Below are 22,265 nucleotides of genomic sequence, written 5' to 3'. Positions count from 1 at the left end.
AAAGTCTTGGGTGTAGTTTGCGGGTCCCTATCTATTACTTAGTGCCCAAATTTATGCCACTAATAAGCAGATACCATTTTTTTCAGTTTCTGAGAGCTTACTGCCTGCCGGAATGTTAGAAAAAACTTACATGTATCTTATGTCATTCATAAATTGTTATTCTCATTAAATAGATAGGGCTGATTTTAGTTCTGCCTTAGAGGAGATTAAGCTCAGTGACTTTATCAGGGTCATACAGCTAGCTAGTAATTGAAGAAGACCTGATTAGAATCCAGAAGTACTAGCCATAGCATAATTTGCAATGGAGTCTTATACAAATTAAAACCACAATAACATATCACTTCACGGTCACAAAAATGCTAAAATTAAAAATGACAATTCTGGGGTTGTGGCTCAGTGGTAGAGCACTTGCCTAGAATGTGTGAGGCACTGGGTTGGATTCTCAGCACATATATAAGTAGATAAATGAAATAAATGTCTACCAACTAAAAAAAATATTAAAAAATAGTATCTTAAAAAAAAAGAAGAAAGACAATACTCTGTGTTGGTGAGGATATGGAGCAACTCTGATGTGATTTATGGGAGAATCAAATGGTACAACCACTCATAAACATACATTAGGCTATCTGAGTTATTCTTCTGCACAAAAAGACCTGTGTAAGAATGTTTATAGTAGTTTAATTCATAAGCCAAAAACTGGAAATAATCCATGTCTATCAAGAGTTATGAAACAAAATATATTCAAAAATTAAAAAATATAAACTACTAATACACACATCCATCTCCTTCCCTTAGACATCAGAGCCTGGTTCCTGATCCTTCAAACTCAGGGACGTATACCATCAGGCGCATGCCCCAACTCCAAAGAGCTCTCAGGCCTCTAGCCTCAGAATGAATTATACCACTAGCTTTCCTGGTTCTCCAGATTGCAGACCTGACATATCTGGGACTTGGTCTCCATAATCATGAGCCAATTTTTAGAATAAATCTCCATTTATATATCTATCTGTGTGTGTGTGTGCGCGCGCGTGCGCGTGTGTGTGTATATATATCCCATTGAGATGAATCTCAAAAAATTATGTTGAGCAATAGATGCTAGACATAAAAAGAGCATATACTATGTAATTCCATTGATATGAAGTTCAAGAACACATAAAAACTGATGTCTGATGAGAGAAATAGAAAAGTGGTAATTAAAAATGTTTTAGAGTGAAATATTCTATATCTTGATTGGAAAAGTGATTGCATCTATTTATTTATATATATATTTCAAAACTCACTGAGCAGTACATTTATAATCTGTGCATTATTTTACATGATTATACTTTAATCATGACTGATGAGAGCTAAAACTAAAAAGAATTTAAAACTTAAGTTTTTTTTTTTTTTAAGATATACATGGCAGTAGGGTGTATTTTGACATATCATACAAACATGGAATATAACTTATTCTAATTAGGATCCCATTCCTATGGTTGTACATAATGTGGTAAAACTCTGAATGTGGGCTGGGGTGCAGCTCAGTGGTAGAGCGCTTGCCTAGGCTATAAAAAGGTCCTGGGCTTGATCCTCAGTATCCCTTTCTCGCACACATACAAACATATACACGCATGCACACACACACACACACACAAGGAATAAAGAAACAAAGAAAAAGAAAAAAAGTTTGAATTTTCTTATACATGAAAATTGGGTTGCTTCCAATAGATCTGAGTTGCTTCCATAGATTTTAATATAAAGTACTATTGTGATGGTTAATTTTATATCAACTGAGTGAGTGGAAGGGATACCCAGATAGCTGGTAAACCATTAATTCCGGGTATTTTCAGAATAGATTAGCATCAGAGATGTGCCCTCACCAATGTGGTTGGGTAACATCCAATCTATTGAGGGCCTAACAACAAAAGGTAGATCAAAGGCAAATTCTTACTCTCACTCTTTGAGCTGGGGCATCCATCTTCTGCTCTTAGATATCAGAGCTCCTGGTTCCTGGTCCTTCAAAATCAGGGACATATACTATCATGTGCATGCCCCAACTCCAACGAGCTCTCAGGCCTCTAGCCTCAGAATGAATTATACCACTAGTTTTCCTGTTTCTCCAGACTGCAGACCTGACATATCTGGGACTTGGTCTCCATAATCATGAGCCAATTTTTAGAATCTCCATTTATATATCTATGTGTATATATATCCTATGGTTCTGTTTCTCTATGAAAGCTAATAAAATGTAATCTATAAATTACTTTTTAAAAAATATTTATTTATTTAAATTGTAGATGGACATAATATCTTTATTTATTTTTATAAACAAAGGCGAGCACTATATATTTTAAAATAAATATATAGGCGAGCACTCTACCTCTGAGCCATGACCCCAGCCCTTTTATTTCTTTTTGATGCAAGAATTTAGAATATATTTCAAAGTACTTCTAATTATTGTCATTGAGTTTTTTTGTTTTTTTTTTTAACTAATCAAGAAAATTAGGTACAATGAATGCTACTTTTGGGATATGCTAAGATTTTTTTGGTGACCAACTGCATAATCAACTTATTAATGTTCCAAAGGCATAAAAGATATATATATAGTGTTAGAAAGATACATAATTAAGCCTACCAACAATGCACTATGGTATGTGTATGATTTGATTGTATATGTGCAGGAAGCTTGGTCCCCAGTATGGCAATGTGAATGGGCTGGAACCTTTACATGGTAGGTATTATTGGAAGGTGAATAGGTCAGGGATTAATGCTGGTTTCATGGAGAGGGCTAATTCTCACAAAGTCAAGTTGTTACAAAAGAGCAGGTCTGACCTCTGAATCCCTCTGGCTCCCTGTCTTGCCACGTAAACTCTTCTTACATGTGCTCCCACAAGCATGCCACCTACCATGTTATGATGATGATGCAGCCAAGGTGACTCTCAGCAGAGGCCAAAGAGATGTGGCCACCTAGTCATGGACTTTCAGTCTCCAAAACTGTGACCTAAATAAACTTCTTTCTTTACAAATTACTCAGCCTTGGATATTTTGCTATAGTAACAGATAACAAACTAATACACTAATACAGTGTTATTCCAACTCAAATTCTTATCCAATTAGTTGAATTCTCAAATATATGCAAATAAAAACCATTTTATTAAGTTCTCTTCATATGGCAATATTTTTTGTACACTGCTACACAGTTCAATGCATAAATAATCATACCATTTCATTTTTATTGTGGATCTTTTTTGAATTTTTTAGGCACTGGAGATTTAACCCAGGGACACTTTGTCATTGAGCTGCATCCCCAGTCCTTCTTATTTTATTTTTTATTTATTTTAAGACAGGGTCTCACTAAGTTGCTGAGGGCCTTGCTAAGTTGCTGAGGCTGGCCTCAAACTTAGAATACTCCTATCTTAGTCTGGTGTGCATCACCACACCCAGCTCATTGTGGATTTTAATTTTGATAACTAAAACTATTTTTCTGTTCCAGGTTGAGAATGGGGGATTGAACACAGACTACAATACTCCTCCCAGCATTAAATCCACAAAAAATGGTAGCAAAGACAAATAAAATTTATTATATTGACTGCTCAAAAGCTAGCTGAGGAACACAATAGTGGATAAGCAATTATGGAAAACAAAAGTCTACAGAAGAAACAAGAAGAAATAATATCTGAACAGATCTTTGTCTATTAAATAAATTGAAGCTTCAGTTAGTCAGACCAGACAGACATTACAAAGAAAACTACTGACCAATATAGCCTTTGTAAAAAATTATAAACAAATTTCTTTTGTTAAAAAAATATTTATTTTTTAGTTTTAGGTGGATACTATATCTTTATTTTATTTTTATATGATGCTGAGGATTAAACCCAGTGCTTCACAGGTGCTAGGCGGGCACTATACCACTTGAGCCACAACCCCAGCCCCATATAAACCAATTTCATCAAACTAAATACAACAATATGTTAACAAAGGATAATATATAAAAACCAAGTGAGGTTTATCCCAGGAATACAGGTAGGTTTAACATTAAAAAAAATGAAAATAAAAACAAATCAATGTAATTAACAAACTAAAGAAAAGACATATAACCATGCTCAACAAAGAAAGTGTCCATTAGCAAAAATCTAATATTTATTCCATTTTCTGAGAAATGCTGAAATATATAGTCATAGAAAATGCTGTTTTGGGATGAATGGTATGTATACAATCTATATTCTGTACTTTTGTCTGTAAAATCTGGTAAATTTTGGAGATTTAGTTATAAGATCTTCCTACAAATGATTATGATGTTCCTTACCCAGTTAAAATTTGGATGTTGTTCTTGAGTTTATACTAAACAATGCTGAAGAAACATACCCCAAACCCATCAGAGCACTTACTTACTATATTATATTGTGGCTAAATCATCTATTACACTATTCTAAATCTTTCATGAAATCTCTCCAGAGAAGTGATACAATTAAAGTATCAAAGAATCTTTGGTTCTTCTAAGGAAATATATATATTTTTTTCTTTCTCATAAGCAGTGATTTTATAATTCATCAAGGTTCTCATTTTACCTTTTCTGTCAAATTTACACCTCATATTATTAACTATATAGGATCCTACTGTTTGTATATCTGAATACCTCTTGGTCTTATTTTCTCATTCCAGCTATATTTTCCCAACCCTCAAGACTTATTTTTAATTTTCTATACTATTTTATTATTCATTTTCTCATGTAAACTTAACTTTTTATAGTTTGTGTAAAGAGAGAAGCTATAAAAAAGTAATTAAATGCCACAATCACCACATAATAGGAGTGTGTGCGGGTGCACGTTTACCTGTGTAAACAAAGTGGTTTTCTGTCCAGAGATAACTTTTAAGGTCTGCTGTCCCTGCGCAGAAGATGTGCTGACTCCCAGTGTTCCCTGGACCACTGACCCAGTAGTCAGTTGTTTTCCTGATGTCTGAGGTGATGGCTGGCCGACCAAAAATGTGCCCTAAGTTAGGGAGAGAAAAAGAATTAACCAGGAATTTGTTAAATTCAAATGGATAGCTCTAATCCTTTAAATCAAAAGAACCCAAGTGACAAGCTACAATACTCTCCCCTTCATCCTTTGACTTAGTTAAAACAACTGAAAACTAAGTCAGCTCTAAGTATAACTAACATATAACTAAGAATAACTCCACTTCTTAAACTTTGCACAGTAGTTATACTGCTGGTTATTGGAAAGTTAAGTTCTGCAATCTAGGTGGATTTAATCAGATTGATAACTATTCATCCTTTTCAATAGGAATGTCTAGAACCAAAATACTATTATGTTTCTTAGAGGAGAATGAAGGATTTCCAGGACAAGGGTAAAGAAGGTGGAAACCTATTTCTCACTGAATCTGACCCTACTCAAAATACCACTACTTGATACTCTTCTCTCTGGTTGCACTCTTCTAAGAGCAAAATTTCAATTGTATGTTAATACTGTTTATTACTTCATGGATTTTGGAAGAAAATAAACAAAATGGCAAGCTTTCTTTGAGGCAGAAAGGTCTGGATTTAAATCCAAAGTCTACCATTAGCTTAGCAGGAAGGTCTTGTATAAATAACTTAAGTCTTTCTGAATCTATTTCCTCATCTTTCAAAAAAAGCCCCCCCAAAAATAGATTTATAATATGGGTAAAATGTAAGTGTTACTGGTCCCAGAGCACTAAAGGCAAAGGAACTTTAAAAATTAAAGGCACTTATCAGATAGCTAAATGGTTTAAAATATGAGGCACAAGTAACAGACCTGGGGAGTTTGCTTGAGGATGTAGGATGTGTAAGTCAGGTGCTGGGAGATCCCTCCAGGGCCAGTGGTGCCCTGGGATCCTCCTGTTCCTCCACTGCCACTGCCTCCAGCACTGCCACTGCTGCCTCCACCTCCACTTCCTCCTGCAGCGCCACTACCAGCAGCGGCTGACCCCGACTGGAGGTCTGCAAATACAATGAGTGATAGCCATATCATAAAGAGTCAAGCAACGGTTTAACAGGAAAAGAGCAGGTTGAGTCCAGAGATGCTTCCCCTGTAGCATTCCTCCTGCTTTCCATACTTTTCTTTCCTCTGTATTACATCTACTCTGTGACAGGATTGAGGTGAACTTTCTAGAGTCTGAAGGTAAAATTAAAATCTACTTATAGGTATCTGTAATATGAAATTTTGATATCCAAAATGTTTTGAGCACCGTGACATTGAAAAAGTTTGGAATTTTGAAGCTGACTTCAGATTTCAGATTTTCAAATTAAGGCTACCTAATTGGTAAAGTCTTTGCAAATGTTGCAAAATCCCCCCCCCCCCCAAAATCTGAAATACCTCTAGTCCCAAGCTTTGTTTTTGCAGTATTGGGGACTGAATCCAGGAGCGCTCTACCACTGAGCTACATTCCCAGCCCTTTTTTATTTTTCAGATAGGATTTCCCTTAAATTGCTGAGGCTGGCCTCAAATTTGCAATCCTCCTGCCTAGTCCCCCAAGTAGCTGAGATTACAGGTATGCACTGCAATGCTCGGATGGTCCCAAGCATTTTGGATGAGTAGTTTGTACATGTAGTTTGAATTTGAATGACAGCTGACTATATTTCAGCTCTAAGTATAATGAAGAACTTATCTTTGAAAAGCATTTTGACTTAGTAACATTTTAATCAACCCCCCCCATTTATAATGACTCTAGGACCCCCATTCTATTTTGCTTTTCAAATCCCACTTCAAAGCCTATGGGTTCGTTTTACTTCCATTTGTGTGAGATAATGTCTACAAGCTACCTAGATTATAAATATTTAAATATTTACTTAATAAATATTAGAGATCAGCTTCCTTCCCCACCTTAATTCTGGTGACTATTATAACTGGAACAGATTCCTTCCCAATGGTACATTTTGATCCTGAGGACATCAGAAAAATCTAAGTAGCTTTCTGGGTTTTTTTCTGGGACTTGCACTGTCCTTTTCTTACGTAGCTAACTTTCTGACATTCCCCTGCTTAGGTATCAGGAAAAACATCAGGGTGAGAGTGGCAATGACTCATTACAGAGAATAAACTACACACTGCACTTGCCAAAAATTTCCTCCTTTCCTTTCATCTGTCCTTCCTTCCTTCCATCCTTCCTTTTTTTTTTTTGTGCAGTCCTAGGGATTGAACCCAGGGGCACTCTTCTATATTCCCAGCTCTTTCTATTTTTTATTTTGAGAGAGGTTCTCACTAAGTTGTCCAGGCTAGCCTGGTATTCACAATGCTCCTGCCTCTGCCTCGAGAGTCACTGGGATCACAGGGTGTGCCACCACATCCAGCTGGGTGGTTAACGAGTCTCACTGATGCACCATTCTACCTCTGATCAGAGGAAAATCATTCCTTTTACCCTTTCCTTTTCAACATGATCTAAACTGGTTTTCTCTAAAATTTTTTATAATCAGCTAATTTCCTTGGGGCCTTACAAATTTAGGGTGAGCTTGATTTCTCTTCCCATCTCCAAACTAGCAAATACAAGTACGTCTAAATAACAGCGAACAGAGATATTTAATACCAGTCCTGTTCCATTCCCTTTAAAGTAAAAAGCAGAAAGACCTTCCCCAGGATTCACCAGATGATTTTCAGATACCACTCCAAAAGGAACTCTCCACTACAGGTCAGTTAGACATCCCCACACAACCTCAACAATCAAATCCTACCCCATCGTGATCTGTCACTCATCCCAAACTGAATAGGGAAGCCCAAAATAACAGTGTCACCTCCTAAGACTATGATTATTGAAACAGCTTCTAGCTAAATTATGTGCATATTTTAAATCCATCTGGACAGAAGCTACCACCACACCACCAAAGAGAATCACAAAAATGCTCCCTGGAGCAGGTGAGAACTGTCCCTCAGCTAGATCTGAGGAATGACCAAATGATTCAATGATACTAACTAGCACTGTTGGTAGCTCGCAGGATGGCTCCTTGAGGGATCAGCAGCAGTTTTCCTTTCCCTGAAGGGTTCTTGCTGTTCGTGGTAAGGTACAGTTTAGTGCCTGGAGGCAAATTTGCCAGGTTGGCCAAATTAGTGGCTGGTAGCTGCAATGTTGCCATCACTAAAATGATTAAGAGAGAAAAGGTGGAAAAACGGTCCGATTATTAGATCTATCAGCAATACTCTAAAATCAAAATACAGAGTAATAAAGTACTTAATTTTAAAACACTAACAAACAGCAAACTGAAGTTTGTTTCCTAGATGCTTCAGATATTCTTAAATATCTTGCTAATTAAAAAATAATTAAGACACTAGTAGCACCTACCACAAACCAATTTATATTGTATATAAACAGGCTGATCAGTTGCTAGAACAGTTCTAGTTTACACCTATGTTCATTGTAATTATTTTTACTAATTCTGGATACTGAATCCAGGGCCTCACACATGCTAAGCATGCTCTACCACTGAGCTACACTCCCAAGCCTCTCATTGTAATTATTATTAATATAGTGACTTTTTACTATCAAAAATACTGTGATTTACATAATTAATGAAATACTCACTCTATCTATGGATGAACACACATTTTCCTCCATTTGTTTAATGTTCCTTTAGTCAGTTTCTAGTAAGAGATGAATTCACTAATTTAAAACAAGACTTCCAGCCTCCCTTACTTTCCGAGAACTAAGAAATGCTACAGTCAGTCAATGCTGGCACATTATTATGAAACCCTAATTCATCTTTTTAAAAGTCTGGTTTAAGTCAAAGAGCTTTTACTTACTCCTTAAATTTTACTTATCTATGCACAATGGCTATAAAACCTCTACAGGAGTCTTAAAAGGGATTGAGATATAAAATTTTCTGCAGTTACTTTAAATCAATAAAATCTCCATGATGCAATGTATAGAAACACATGGGTCAGTCATAGAGAAAGGATCAGCTTCCCCCAGCCTGCTGGAGTAGTTCTTATCCTCACTACCCTTGCTGTGAAGCTCCGGGATCCAGGAACCCTGGAAGCTGCCCCCAGATATTAGAGACCACAGCTAGCTCTAAAACCTTTCTATTATTAACAGAACTCAACAGTGCCATCTCAATTTCAGTCAGTGCCAGAAGTCACCCAGCATGGCATGGCAGTTCCTGATCTGATTTCCTCTTCCCTCCTAGCTCTTTGACCAAGTGGCCCTGGAATTCCTGCTGTGATCATAACCTTCCTCAACCTTTTTGTGGTAATTAAACATGTCAGCCTCTTTATCTAGGGGCTAGTCATCTTACCTTAACATGTGAAGACTAGGCCCCTGGAGGGGAGCCTTTGTACTCTGTAGTTGGGCTTTCAGACCATTACCACCCCTCACTCCTGAAAAAGCCCGTTTTTTTGAGGCTCACTGCAGGCTCACCCACTGTTGCTATCATTTACCAAACTCCCAGTCACTCCCTACACTAAAGACTAGAATTCTCAGTGAACACTAGGGATGACTTATTTATTCTCCGGCTTCTCATCTGCTTCATCTTCAATTCCAAAGGTCATTCCTTTCAATCTATCTCATGCATTCCCCCCAACCACTTGCTGGAGATTGAATCCTGGGCATTTGCACATGCTAGGCAAGTCATCTACCACTGACCTATATCCCCAGTCCTTTTTGAGAAAGGATCTTCCTAACTTGCCCAGGCTAACCTTGAACCTGTAATCCTCCTACCTCAGCCTTCTGAGTAGCTGGGATTAGAGACATGTGCCACCATGCTTAGCTCATGCACTTATTTTTAATGCCACAATGTGAACTCTGCTATCATTAGCAGTGCACCACCTATGAAATTTCTATTTTGGATATGCATTACCTTCCAACCTCCCAATTGACTACAACAATTCTTTGGCCTCACCAAGACCTTAAAAATTAACAAACATCTAATGTCATATATATATATATTTTTTGCCCTCACAGAACTAACACATCAAAGGTTAACGTGTGTTTGTGTTCAAACTTCTATTTGATAGATATCTATTAAGTTGGGTATCTCAAAATGTTGCTGGATATAATCGGACCAGGATTTTAAGACTGAAACATAACCCAAAGTGAGGATGAGGACAGATGAAAATTGTCCTTTAGACCTGAAAGTAGTATCAAGAAATATCCTCTATTTTTATTCTTCTTCCATGTATATCATGCATATTATATATAAAAATATAAATAACAGATATAATAAAACTTAAAAGCAAACTACTTACAAACCTCTATATAAAAAGTTTCATTAAAAGGAACATTTTTATACACTTCTTATAGTCTCAACCTGACAGAATTTCCCAGTCAGAATCAAATAACAAATATAATCACTAGCAATGGAAATTTTGGACAGCGATGCTGCTGAAAGAGACCCAATTAGGATCAGTTACCTGAGCCCTGGGATCCACTCTTCGGAGGGCCAGCGGCAGTGACCTGAGCCTTGGTTAAAGTCTGGACTGGCTGAGCAACAATGGTTCCTCCACCTCCACTCACAATTGCTTTGGCAACTCCTTGGGTCACAACTTGCTTTGGACCAACTGCTTTGGCGACAGAAGAGCTGGCCTTGGCTACAAGGATCTGGCCACCACTGATTGCCACAGCCTGCTTCACTGCTGAAGGTAAGGCAGACCCTACCGGCACCCCAACAACCTGTTCAAAACAGAGGAGAGTCCAGCAGTGCTTCTTCTCATAGCCCCTGCGAGAGCTCTGGGAACAGAGGAGCCACTCTGTTCTAGCAAAGAGCAAAGCAAAAGCCTGGATATGACACACAGAGTCTAATTCAGTCCTCCAGCAAGGCTGCTTGGACAGATATAAAACGACAACATTTCTTACATTTTGGATACTGTAATAATAAAAGCTTACAGGCTGTTATCCTAACCTCAACTACTTTCTAGAACTTCCTCTGACTATAAAATAATACGAGATTTTTAATAGAAAATCTAGGAAGTAAAAAGAAAAAGTTCTACACAACCAGAAATAGTCTCTTAATATCTTTAATATATATACTTCCAATTCCTCCTAATATATATTTTAAAAAACAGGATTGGGATCACACTATACATATAGTTTTATGTTTATTATCCAACATTTTCCATTATTATAAGGATTTTCCAATGTTATATTTCAAGAACATTTTTATATTGAGCAAAATAATAACATTTGAATAATATACGACAATCTATGTAAACATTTCATTACTATTAGAAATTCAGGTAATTTTAAAATTCACATTATGAAAATTATATAAATAAAGATTTTCATGTAGGAACCATAAACTCCACTAGATATTTTTAAAAATCATTTTTTTTTCCAGTGGCCTCTTCTATATTATCCCCATCTGAAATAACCATTTCTTCTTTCCATCTCTAGAATTCTTAACAACACATGTCATTTGTTATATGGCCTCTTCCAACTGAGCTGTAAGAAGAGTTACCTCTTTCTCTCCCAGTGCTGGGATTAAACCCAGCGTCTCCTCCATGCTAGGCTCTACCACTCAATTACACTCCCAGCCCAGAAAAGTTATGTTTTTCTATGTCTCTTTCTAGTCTTTCTTCTCCTTAAAGTTACATTTGATTCAAAAGGAAAAGCTTAAGCAAAAATAATATTTAATTGATTTTTTTTAAAAAAAAAGACCCTATGACCCAAATAATAAAGTTAAGAACTATCTGGTTTTCAAAGTAAAGTGAATTCTTTTAATTAAGAAAATATTACACAGTTAAACAAAGCAAACTGCAGGATGTTAAGTTAGAACAAACAATTTAATTGATGGCAAACTGAGTCAGTGTTTGCCATTCCCCAGCTCTGTATTTCATAAAAGAACTGATCAGAAACTAGATGAAAAGACTCATAAAGGTTATAAGAAATGCAAACAATCTTCCTTCTAAAGGCAAAAAAGATAGTAGATAGATAGTACTTTTCACCCATCAAACTGGTAGAGAAAAAGTAGTTCTTAAAAAGTCTTAATAACTTCAAGAATTGCTAGAGAAATATGATGAAATAGGAACTTTTTGTTCACTGATCACAGAAAGATAAATTTGTACAGCCATTCCAGAGAGACACTGGCTATCTACTAAAACTGAAAATTCGCATACCCTATGTAGGAAGAATTCTACTTTTAGGAATACAGAAACCTGAATATACAGAAATTTTAAACATGTGCTCAAGGAAACTTATACAGGATGTCCAAGGTAGTATTATTTGTAATTACAAAAAAACTATTGGCAACTTTAAGGTTTACAGCATATGAGAACATTCTTAATGCCTACAGACAGAGGAAGAGACAATGGAATATCTATCACACACAATTAAAAACAGATCAATGAGACCTACATAGGTCTGCATAAACAGATTTTAAATGATACATACTGAGTGAAAAGGCAATTGCAAAAACCCACAAGTATCTCTTATGAAATCTTCAAAATACAAACATCATGTTTTCCATGGCTACATATTTATGCAAGGAAAGTATGGACTAAAAGACTACATATCAAATTCATGATAGTATCATTTCTTGGAAGAACAAAGTGAACTTGACATCAATCATGTTCTATTTGGGAAAAAAAGATCTGAATATGAATATGCTAATTCAGAGGATATGCAAATGCTTATAGTACTTTGTATATTTTATTGAAATTTTAGATCCTCTTTAAAAAATAAGATTATTTAGGAGGTAGAATAAAAGTATATACCATATACAACTGATGAATGGGATGCTCTAATTAAGTAATTACTATATTACAATATAGTAATATGACATTATATAGTATATATTAATACATTATAATTGTATATACAGCATATTACTATAATTGTAATACATACTAATATATATTTGCCATGTGTCTGGATGATATGACTGACGTAAAGAAAATGATCCCCTAATCAACTAATTAAACCACAGTGTAGCAGAAGAAAGTGTATATAGGTTTCTGTAAGCAGAGAGACCTGGTTTCCTTGTTTAAGTCCATCAGCAGCTAGCTGGGTAAGTTATTTAACCACTTTGAGCTTTCGCACTAGTCCTCTTATTTATAAAATATGGGTAATATTTGCCCCACAAAATCAGGAATGAGAATTAAGTATAAAATGCCCAGCTAACATGAGAGCTGCTGCTAACATGAACTCTTGCTATTAACAGATATGACACATTTAATCTAAGAATCTTATAAAATATGATATCCCAAATTGGCCATAGGAGGGCAGTCTTGACTAACAGAGCTTATCCAATATGTGCACACCACTCATAAGATGACCCTTCACCCCGACACCATTTGTTCTGGAAAACTGAGAATGGGAAAGGATGCATGATTTTGTTCTATGCACAGCTGATGATAGATACTACAAAGGAGAAAGGGTCCTTAAGCAGTACATCCCAAGCTAGTTCTTCAGTTTTTAACAAAACAACATTTTAGCCTAGAACCTAAACTTACCTACCACTCTCCTCTTCCCATTCCACAATACTTCTCTGGGTATTGCTAATTTCCTTCTAGCTTTACGAAACAACTAGAAGGAAATTACACCTTTGTTCTGTATTTGTTGTTATTCTATTTCTACCCTGTGAACTTTGGCAAGTGAGAATTTAGCATTCTAAAGGGGAAAATTTGTCCAAGGTAATAATATTATTTGTAATTACCAAAAAAACAAAAACGAAAAAAACTATTCGCAACTTTAAGGTCTATAGCATGTAAGAACATTCTTCTATATGTGATTTTTGCCTCTAGATATTCAAAACTACAGCCAACTGTGCTCAATAATAATTGTTACCATGGTATTGTACATAGGTACACATGACATTCATATCAGATGTTCTTTACTGAGCATGTGTTCTCTGCTAGGTCCTTTACATATGACGCTCTCTCATTTTCCTAAGCTCTGAAAGACAAGAGGTCTTTCACTAGATGAAGAAACCAGAGTTCACAGAGATTAACCACGTCACACAAGTAATGAGTAGTTACTAGTAATTTCAAAGCTCACGGTCTTTTTAGCACACCACACTGCTTTCTTCCCATGTGGAATTTACTTATTCCTCAGCTGTCACTTTTCATGTTGAAGGTAGCACTTCCCTTTTTTTCTTTTTTTAATTGTTTCTTTTCAGTTACACATGACAGTAGAGTCCATTTTGATATCATTGACAAGCAAGGAATATACCTTATTCTAATTAGGATCCCACTCTTGGTGAAATTCACAGTGGCGTATTCATATGTGTGCATCGGTAAGTTATGTCACATTCATTCCACTGTCTTTCCTATTCCTATCCCACCACTGTTCCCTTCATTCCCCTTTCTGTAATCCACTGATCTTTTTTTCTTCCCACTCCCCATCCTGCCATTGTGGACTTAGTTTCATCTATCACAGAAAACATGGTAAGAAGAGTTTCTATTGTGCCAAAATGATATGGAAGAACAATGATGACATTTTCCACCCTCCTGTTTTCAGGCACAGTTTCAAGGAATGTACTTCAGCAATAACCAAGGATGGTATTACCTTGCAGACAGCTCATTATCTCCTAAATATCCTGGGTAAACAGTGGTGGCTTTTCTCATGCTCCCTTTCTTCTTTGCTATTCTTTCACTCTGCTGTGACACTTCTTCCCAGGTGCCCTTAAGCCTTACTCAGGGCATTTTAGCACAAATCTGCTTTTTCTTAGTCTTATGTTACCATTAGGTACATAGCCATGTGACAAGACAGAATGTCTGCTCAGCATTACTGGATGAGTGGAATGGTCTGAAGTCAGCACACATGGATTTAAACCCCTGTCACTCACTAGCTGTACGCTCTTAGGAAGCTGCCATGCTTCTCAGTCATGATTTATTTCTGCATTTGTAAAATGAGGATGAAAATAGCCCAGCACGGTGGTGCACACCCATAATCCTAGTGACCTGGGAGGCTGATGCAAGAGGATTGAAAGTTTGAGGCTAGCCTCAGCAACTAAGTTAAGAATCTGTCTCAAAATAAAAAATGAAAAAGACTGAGGATGTGGGTCAGTGGTTAAGAGCCACACCCTATTCTAATCCCCAGCACCACCAAAAAAAAAAAAAAAAAAGAGCCACACCCTGGGTTCAATCCCTGGTACTCCTTCCCCTAAAAAAAGAGGGGGGTGAAAATACCCACCTTGCAGGGTATTTAAAGATTACAGGTAATATATAAATATGAGCCTGACACAAAAAGCATTCAATAGATATTATTTCTAATCAATGTAGGAAAATATGGAACTGAGGGCCATTTTACATTTCTCCTGATTCATTAATTCCACCATATCTCCACACAGTAAGGAATATTAACACTTTAAAGAACCAAGAAATCATCAAATAGATTAGTCTGGACATAGAGGTGTAATTAGAAACAAACCAGTGGTCCCATCTCAGATCTGAATAGGTAGAAAGCTGTGCATGTGAAGCCAGTCACCTCTGCTGCCAGAGAGAGGACACAGCTTTCCTTTGCCTCTTGGGCTATTCCTGGACCCTCTACAATACATGCTTCAACTTTCGTCATGGATACTAGTGGAGCAGATGGGATTATCATCAACTGACTTGCTTTGCAACTGGGCTGCTATTCAGATTCTTATGGGATCAGCAACCCTGTCAATCTGAATCTTTTTGGCATTTATTAATTATTTATACAATATTCACTTACATGTTGACCTCCCAATCTCTACCCAACACAAACCTTGGAGGGTTGAATCTTTGGTGACTGAGTAGTCCCTTCTCCAGCAGTAATGACTTGTTTTTGGGGCGACACAGCTATCATGTGACCCCCTTTCACAGTCACATACTGAGGAAGTGGCGACTGGCTCGAAGCTCCTGTTGTGGGCACATGAGGGGCTTCACCAGGTTCCTGTTTGATGATCACCTTGTAACAAACATGACAATGACACTGAATTAATATCCCATGGAAAAAAAACCTAGCATCTGAATAGATTCTGTTTGCAGGGATTAATGAATCAATGAAACTTGTTCTGGGTAGAAAGATTATTGAGAAGGGTAAAAAGACTGCTTAACTACAGTATACAAAAGCTACTAAAGGGACCAAAAGGCCAAGAGCAGTGGTACATGCATATAATCCTAGTTACTTGGGAGGTGGAGGCAGGAGGATCTCAAGTTTGAGGCCAGCCTGGTCTCAAAATGCTGTCTCAAAATAAAAAATAAAAAGGGCTGGGAGTATAGCTCTGCAGCACAGAAACTGCCTAGTACACTTGAGACCCTGAACTTGACCCTGTGCTTCCGTCATTTGTTTTAGAGATTAGTAGAAAAATAGCACTAAAGAGAAACAACCTAGTTTGTGCTCTCTGAATTCCCTATCTTGCTGGACTCCAAGGAAGTGGGTATCAGTAAATAAATAGAAACATGTACCAGAACTAAGATCTGGTTTCAGAGTTGAAACATACTAGAAAGTAACATGTTGTAGAGGTAGTCTCAATCAATTCTAACATGCCACAAAAAGGATTATGTAATAAGACCATACAGACTCAATACTCACTTTTGTGAAAGCTCCAAGTCCTCCAGTAATAGGTTTGGGGCTCTGAACCTTAGGGTGACTCCCAATTGGGCAAAGAGGTGGCATAGATGCGAATAAAGAATCCTCTTGCTGTGTGTATATAAATACATATTATGCAATCAAGTCAAAAAGAGTGATTTCAGAAATTCTAAGTCATCTACATTTAATACAAACTGTGATGCTCTGTAGCAACATAAACAATCAAAAGACAAGACAATAACAAAAAAACAAAACCCCCAAACTCTTAGGGATTTTCCAAGCCTCTATTTCTATATTTTAATCTTGTTTTAAAAACCAAATGCAAAGAAAAGCTACAACTTAGCAAAGCTACTCAGATGTATCCTGCTGCTGCTGGGGAGACTCCTACGCTACACCTTCAGCTTGCATGCCTAGCGCCCGCCAGAGAATAAACTATTAAAGGACAGGCACTGCATTTTATTCTTTTCTATTTAGCCAATTCACTAAATAAATTAATGGTTGAAACAGGTAGTTGTTTTAATATATGTTCTCTTAACATAACTTCACTTGATTTGTGAAATTCATTCAATACTTAGAATACAAGGGAAATTTTTTCAATAAGGACTTACTAAAAAAATGTGAAGAACTTAATTAGTATACGCAAAGACATCTTTACAATGTCGGCATTCAGAACTACTGTAGATGGTCTCTAATTCTCAAAGACAAAATGCCAATCTCAGAGGCAATTTGCCATATTTAGAATTTTAAGAAAAAGAAACAAAAGTTAAGAATATTTCTTGACTGTGTAATAAAAAGATCATCAACAAACATCAAAAATAAACTGATAAGAGTTAAGACCTTCAAGGAAATTAATATTGTTCAGATATTCATCTACGTGCTACTTGCACACTGCACAGAACTTAGGGGAAACCAGCTTTGGGCCAGGAAACTATTCAAGATTATCATTACCATGTGTCTAAATATAAGAATTATGTTCAGCACACGTCATGTAAGAGACAACCTTCACATTCTCACGGTTTTTCAGATAGGAGTTGATACTCAAATGCTTCAGATTTAAGGGAGCCCTAACAGGGAAGCTGGGTAATTTAACCACACAGTGGGGAAGTGTCTTTGCCAAATGGTAAGTGGATATTTAGCACTGTGATCTGAACAAGTCAGATCATTTGGAGTTCCAAAATTCTGAAGGACTATTCACTCTGAAGAGGAAGGGAAAAAACTTGTGGAGGTAAGAATTATTCTCAAATAACTAAAAAACTAACATGTACAAGACGAAATATTTCTATTTTTGGTAGTCCAAACATGAAAAAATGAAAGGTGTCAGACAAATATTTTTGTAAGAAAATAGTTTTTAAAAAGTCATCTCCAGGGGCTGGGGTTGTGGCTCAGTGGTAGAGTGCTCGCCTAGCACGCATGAGGTACTGGGTTCCATCCTCAGCACCACATAAATATAAAATGAAGATATGTGTCCACCTAAAACTAAAAAATAAATATTAAAAAAAAGTCATCTCCATCAAAACATAAATAAGTAAGGTCACCACCTCACCACACTGTTTTCAAATTGAAATGGGTAATTATTTGATGGAAATGTTCAGAAGCATTTTCTACACTAGGAAAAGACCAAGGTGAGGTAGTAGAGTCTGCAGTAGATGACCTTCAAAATAGTTATCAGCAAGAAGAGCCTAATTTGTGAAATCTGCATCATCAGCTGACACTCTTGCCAAGGCTGTGAACACTGTTTGCTGTGTACAAACTAGCAAAGTGCAATGCATACGAGAGCTTTACCTTGACTGTAGATGTTACAAAACTACTTCCATGAATTTTAGGAACAGGGGAACCTGTTCCTTGGGAGACCTGAGAAGCTGTGGGGAGCTTGTTTGTAGGACTTCCTGTAAGCAGGGCAGATTTAAAAATGAAATACAAGGTAAAATTTACAAAAATAATTTTAAACCATTTTCCACCACCCTCCTCTCTTTGCCACTACTTATTTTTCATTTTTAAGGGTTGAATACTTATAACCCTGAAACTTTTAAGGGAAAAAAAGACTTAAGAATTCAGAGACAAAGTTGACCACAAATTCAATCTACAAAGAAATAAGAAGTTAGTAAGTACGAAGAGAAGAAAAAGTAAAGTACACATTATATACTCTACTCCTTACATAAGAGACACAACAACATAACGGTATTGGTCTTTTAACAAATGGGCCAGAATACAAAAATTCAAGTAATGTCAGCTTCTACAAAGTAGTTTCATTAGAGATTATACCTAGTGAAACTACTTTGTAGAATGTCTTAGTCTACCCTAGAATGCTGCCTACATTAAACATTTTATGCTTTGCCTGTGCAACTGTCTGCAACTATGTGAGTCTGATGAAAGTAAGTCACATTATTAACAGTCAACAAGTTGAGACCTAAAATGGTATTCAATCACCTACTCCATTTCCAAAACTACCTCTAAAGATTTGTGGCTGATTCCCCAAACTAAGCATCCTGAAAATATATATATTTAACATTCCTAAATATGTTCAAAAAGGTATTAGGTAAGCCAGGAAAGCAGTATTTTTTTTTAAAGTTCTGCAATTAAAAATCATTATGGTACTTATTTAGCTTTTCAAAAAACAAACAAAACCATATAATAATGTGCATTAAATCCAAAAGATTAAATTTTAAAAAAGCCTCATTACTTTATAATCATCCTTTTTTATCTCATTTCTCTTTTCCTGTTTCCCTACATCAGTGAAATTTACAGATAGGAACATGTGTATTTATAGAGGGTAAGTGAAGGGAATAAATAAAACAATGTTAGTAAAAGAACATCAAAAAAACTGAAAAGCACTATGCAGTCATATGCCATTGTGAAGACAAATATGGTGACTCCAAAGACTTGCTCTTCCTACTAGTATTCTCTTTTTATAACTACAGGTTTCAATTTTCCTCCCAAAGCAAAATGTGTCTTATTTGAAGATAAGTAAATATCAAGTTGCTTGGGAAGAAATGTGTATGGTACACAAAACTATCACTGTACTAAAAGTTTAACCTGGAAAAGTCTGGGGCATTTACTTGTATTCCCCCAAAAGAACAAGAATTTCATTTCTAAATGAAAAGAAAATCAATTATTTCTTTAAAAAAAATTAATGATGGCTCACTACTTTTCATTCCTAAAATGTACCTGTACAAAAAACAAATCTACCCTCAGAGACAGTATTGATGTTACTTTATAGTCTTTTTTAATGGATGGAAATTTTATTTTCCTATCACTTGGCTATCAAGTCATGCTAGGATTTAGTCTTTAATAAAAGATCAAATCATCTGGATTGCACAAATATTGGCCATATACACACCTGTACTAGGAGTAGAGGCTCCAATCACCTGCCCAGGCTTATCCATGATAACGTAAGGATTATTTATAACAGAGCTGGCAGGGCCTTGCTTCACATGGACTGGTGTGGAGGTTGGGGTTCGAGGCAATGGTGATGGACTTGGCGTTGATATTGGAGAACCTTTATTAATGAAAAAGAGGAGAAAAGCAAAGTACGTTTAGTCAGTCTAAGGTAACAAGTCAGGATGAAAAAACGGGACTGTATGCTTGTGGTGCTGAGCAGCAGCAGTGATAGTATAGCTGAGGTCAGGAAGTACTGTGATCCACTACATACCCTAATCTGCAAACCAGCAACATCAGCATTATTGGAGAACTCATTAAAAAAAGATTTCAAGGTCTATCCCAGGCCTACTGGATATAAATCTGCATTTTAACAAGATCCTCTGGAATGCACATTAAAGTTCAAAAAGCAATGCTTTATGTGACAGTGGAACTGGAACTGCAATTATCTCGGCATGAAGATTCTCTCAACGTCATAGGTGGGTGTTATACTCCAGACAAAAATCTGTCGATACTATGTCAAAGCCACAATCCAGGAAGATTCATGTTCCCACAGAGCACTCTCAAAGGGTAGTCATGAACAAACATCCTCAACTGCCTTGTTGATCAAATTTGCCACCTGCAAATTTCTCTAAACTTCAAATCAACTTCTGTGTTCAGTCTATTCCAACTTGGAAGCAGCAGGTTCCAAATCCAAGCTGGAAGGTGAAATTTACCTTAAATCAATTCAAAGATTTTATCTATTTCAAAGATATGGACCATATTCTGCTTAGCTGTCCATGTATAGCAGTAGAGACTCCTGTTTTTCCTCTTTCATTTAAGCATTATATGCAAGTGCTCTCCCTGCTTAATGTTTCAATCACCCCTTTCATGGCTCTTTTTTTTGTGGGGGGGGGGGCAGTGAACCCAGGGATTGAACTCAGGGGCACTTGACATACTGAGCCACATCCCCAGCCCTATTTTATATTTTATTTAGAGACAGGGTTTCACTGAGTTGCTTAGTGCCTCACCATTGCTGAGGCTGGCTTTGAACTCAGGATCCTTCTGCCTCAGCCTCCTGAGCCACTGGGATTACAGACATGCACCCCTCACATCCAGCTTTCCATGTCTTTTCTGAAGTGGTAGAGAGAAAGCCATAAAGTGTATTTCTACTAAAAGTTCATAACTTTTAACATAAATGTGAAACTTCCACAAGGCAAAAGACAATCAAAATTTAGTGAAAGGGAAGTCTCAGATACTACTGATAATAGGAATGAATAATTTGCTTGTGTGGTTATGGAGACAACAGAAGGTATCTCAATTCCAACACTTAAAGCTTAACCTCAAGCCAAAAGGCCTCTAAATTTTTTCTATTATTAGTTACTTTGGTTTTCACTTAGAATCCCCAAACTCAATTTCTACCTTGATTTCAGCCAGGTTACTCTATCAAAATTTTACCTGTGCTAACTTTAGGAGACTAAAATTTGACCATTTTGAGTTTCATTTCTTCATCCCATTAAAGAATTCTCATATAAATAAGTTGTGTGTATGGTTATTTATTTAATTATTTTGCTTTGTGGCAGCTGTGCTAATCGATAGTGAGACAGGAAAAGAAACACAAATACTACTTAGAAGAACTTCACTCCAACCCTTCTACCATCCAGCCAACTTTACACACATCGTCTTCAACACATCTCCTGTATACCTGAGACAATCTTGCAGCTCATGGTGATGGGCTGGAAGGATTTTCCAGGTGACTCAGGATTAGGAACCTGGCTTTGTGGCACAATTTTGCAGCTTGATGCTATTGGCTGGAAAGCTGAATTGCCATGAGAACAAAAGGTAATTTTCTGGGATGTCACTTTGGTGGGTGTTCTTTCCAATGAAGATGGCAAAGAATAAAATGTAGTGTGTCTCTCAGCTTCAGTGTTGGATGGGAATCCTGTTTGAAATTTAGCAGGCAAATAATAAGTCATCAATCATTTTGAAATAGCAAAACCTTACCACTGTGGCAAAGAATAAAAAAAAATCAGTATATTATTCATATATTTTAATACCTATTTATACAAATTACTGATGGTAAAATAAATATAATCAATTACCCATTTATACTTTTTTTGGTGGAAGGTATCATGCTTAGAATCCTATTTAGTTAAAATGCTTCTGTTATGAAATTAGAAATTGAGGGCTGGGGATGTGGCTCAAGCGGTAGCACGCTCGCCTGGCATGCGTGTGGCCCGGGTTCGATCCTCAGCACCACATACAGACAAAAGATGTTGTGTCCACCGAAAACTAAAAAAAAAATAAATGTTAAAAAAAAAAAGAGAGAGAGAGAGAGAAGCGCTCCTGGCGCCAAAAAAAAAAAAAAAAAAAAGGAAAGAAAGAAGACCATAAGAAAAACACCTACCGTCTCTGCTCCAAGTGTCTGCAGGCCAGTGTACGTTCTATCCAGCTATTGAAAGACAAAGGACAGAGTGTTCAATTTCACTGTGTTCACTTAC

The 22,265-nt window shown here is 36.6% G+C and overlaps 1 protein-coding gene across 1 annotated transcript in view; it reads right to left on the bottom strand.

Moving 5' to 3' along the window:
- Positions 1-22,265, bottom strand: part of Yeats2 (YEATS domain containing 2) — an 83,626-nt gene that overhangs the window by 23,829 nt on the left and 37,532 nt on the right. The window contains exons 9-18 of the mRNA XM_048803961.1: positions 22,118-22,216; positions 21,470-21,740; positions 19,748-19,906; positions 18,193-18,296; positions 16,414-16,521; positions 15,604-15,786; positions 10,332-10,590; positions 7,903-8,064; positions 5,754-5,938; positions 4,812-4,970 (exon numbers count right to left, since the gene is read on the bottom strand). Coding sequence (XP_048659918.1) covers positions 4,812-4,970; positions 5,754-5,938; positions 7,903-8,064; positions 10,332-10,590; positions 15,604-15,786; positions 16,414-16,521; positions 18,193-18,296; positions 19,748-19,906; positions 21,470-21,740; positions 22,118-22,216 — 1,689 coding nt within the window. The remainder of the gene's footprint in view (positions 1-4,811; positions 4,971-5,753; positions 5,939-7,902; positions 8,065-10,331; positions 10,591-15,603; positions 15,787-16,413; positions 16,522-18,192; positions 18,297-19,747; positions 19,907-21,469; positions 21,741-22,117; positions 22,217-22,265) is intronic.

Source organism: Marmota marmota, unplaced genomic scaffold (assembly GCF_001458135.2).
Source record: "Marmota marmota marmota unplaced genomic scaffold, marMar, whole genome shotgun sequence".
Classification (NCBI taxonomy): Eukaryota; Metazoa; Chordata; class Mammalia; order Rodentia; family Sciuridae; genus Marmota; species Marmota marmota.
The sequence above is the reverse complement of the archived record's forward strand: the minus strand, read 5'-3'. Positions and strand labels throughout refer to the sequence as shown.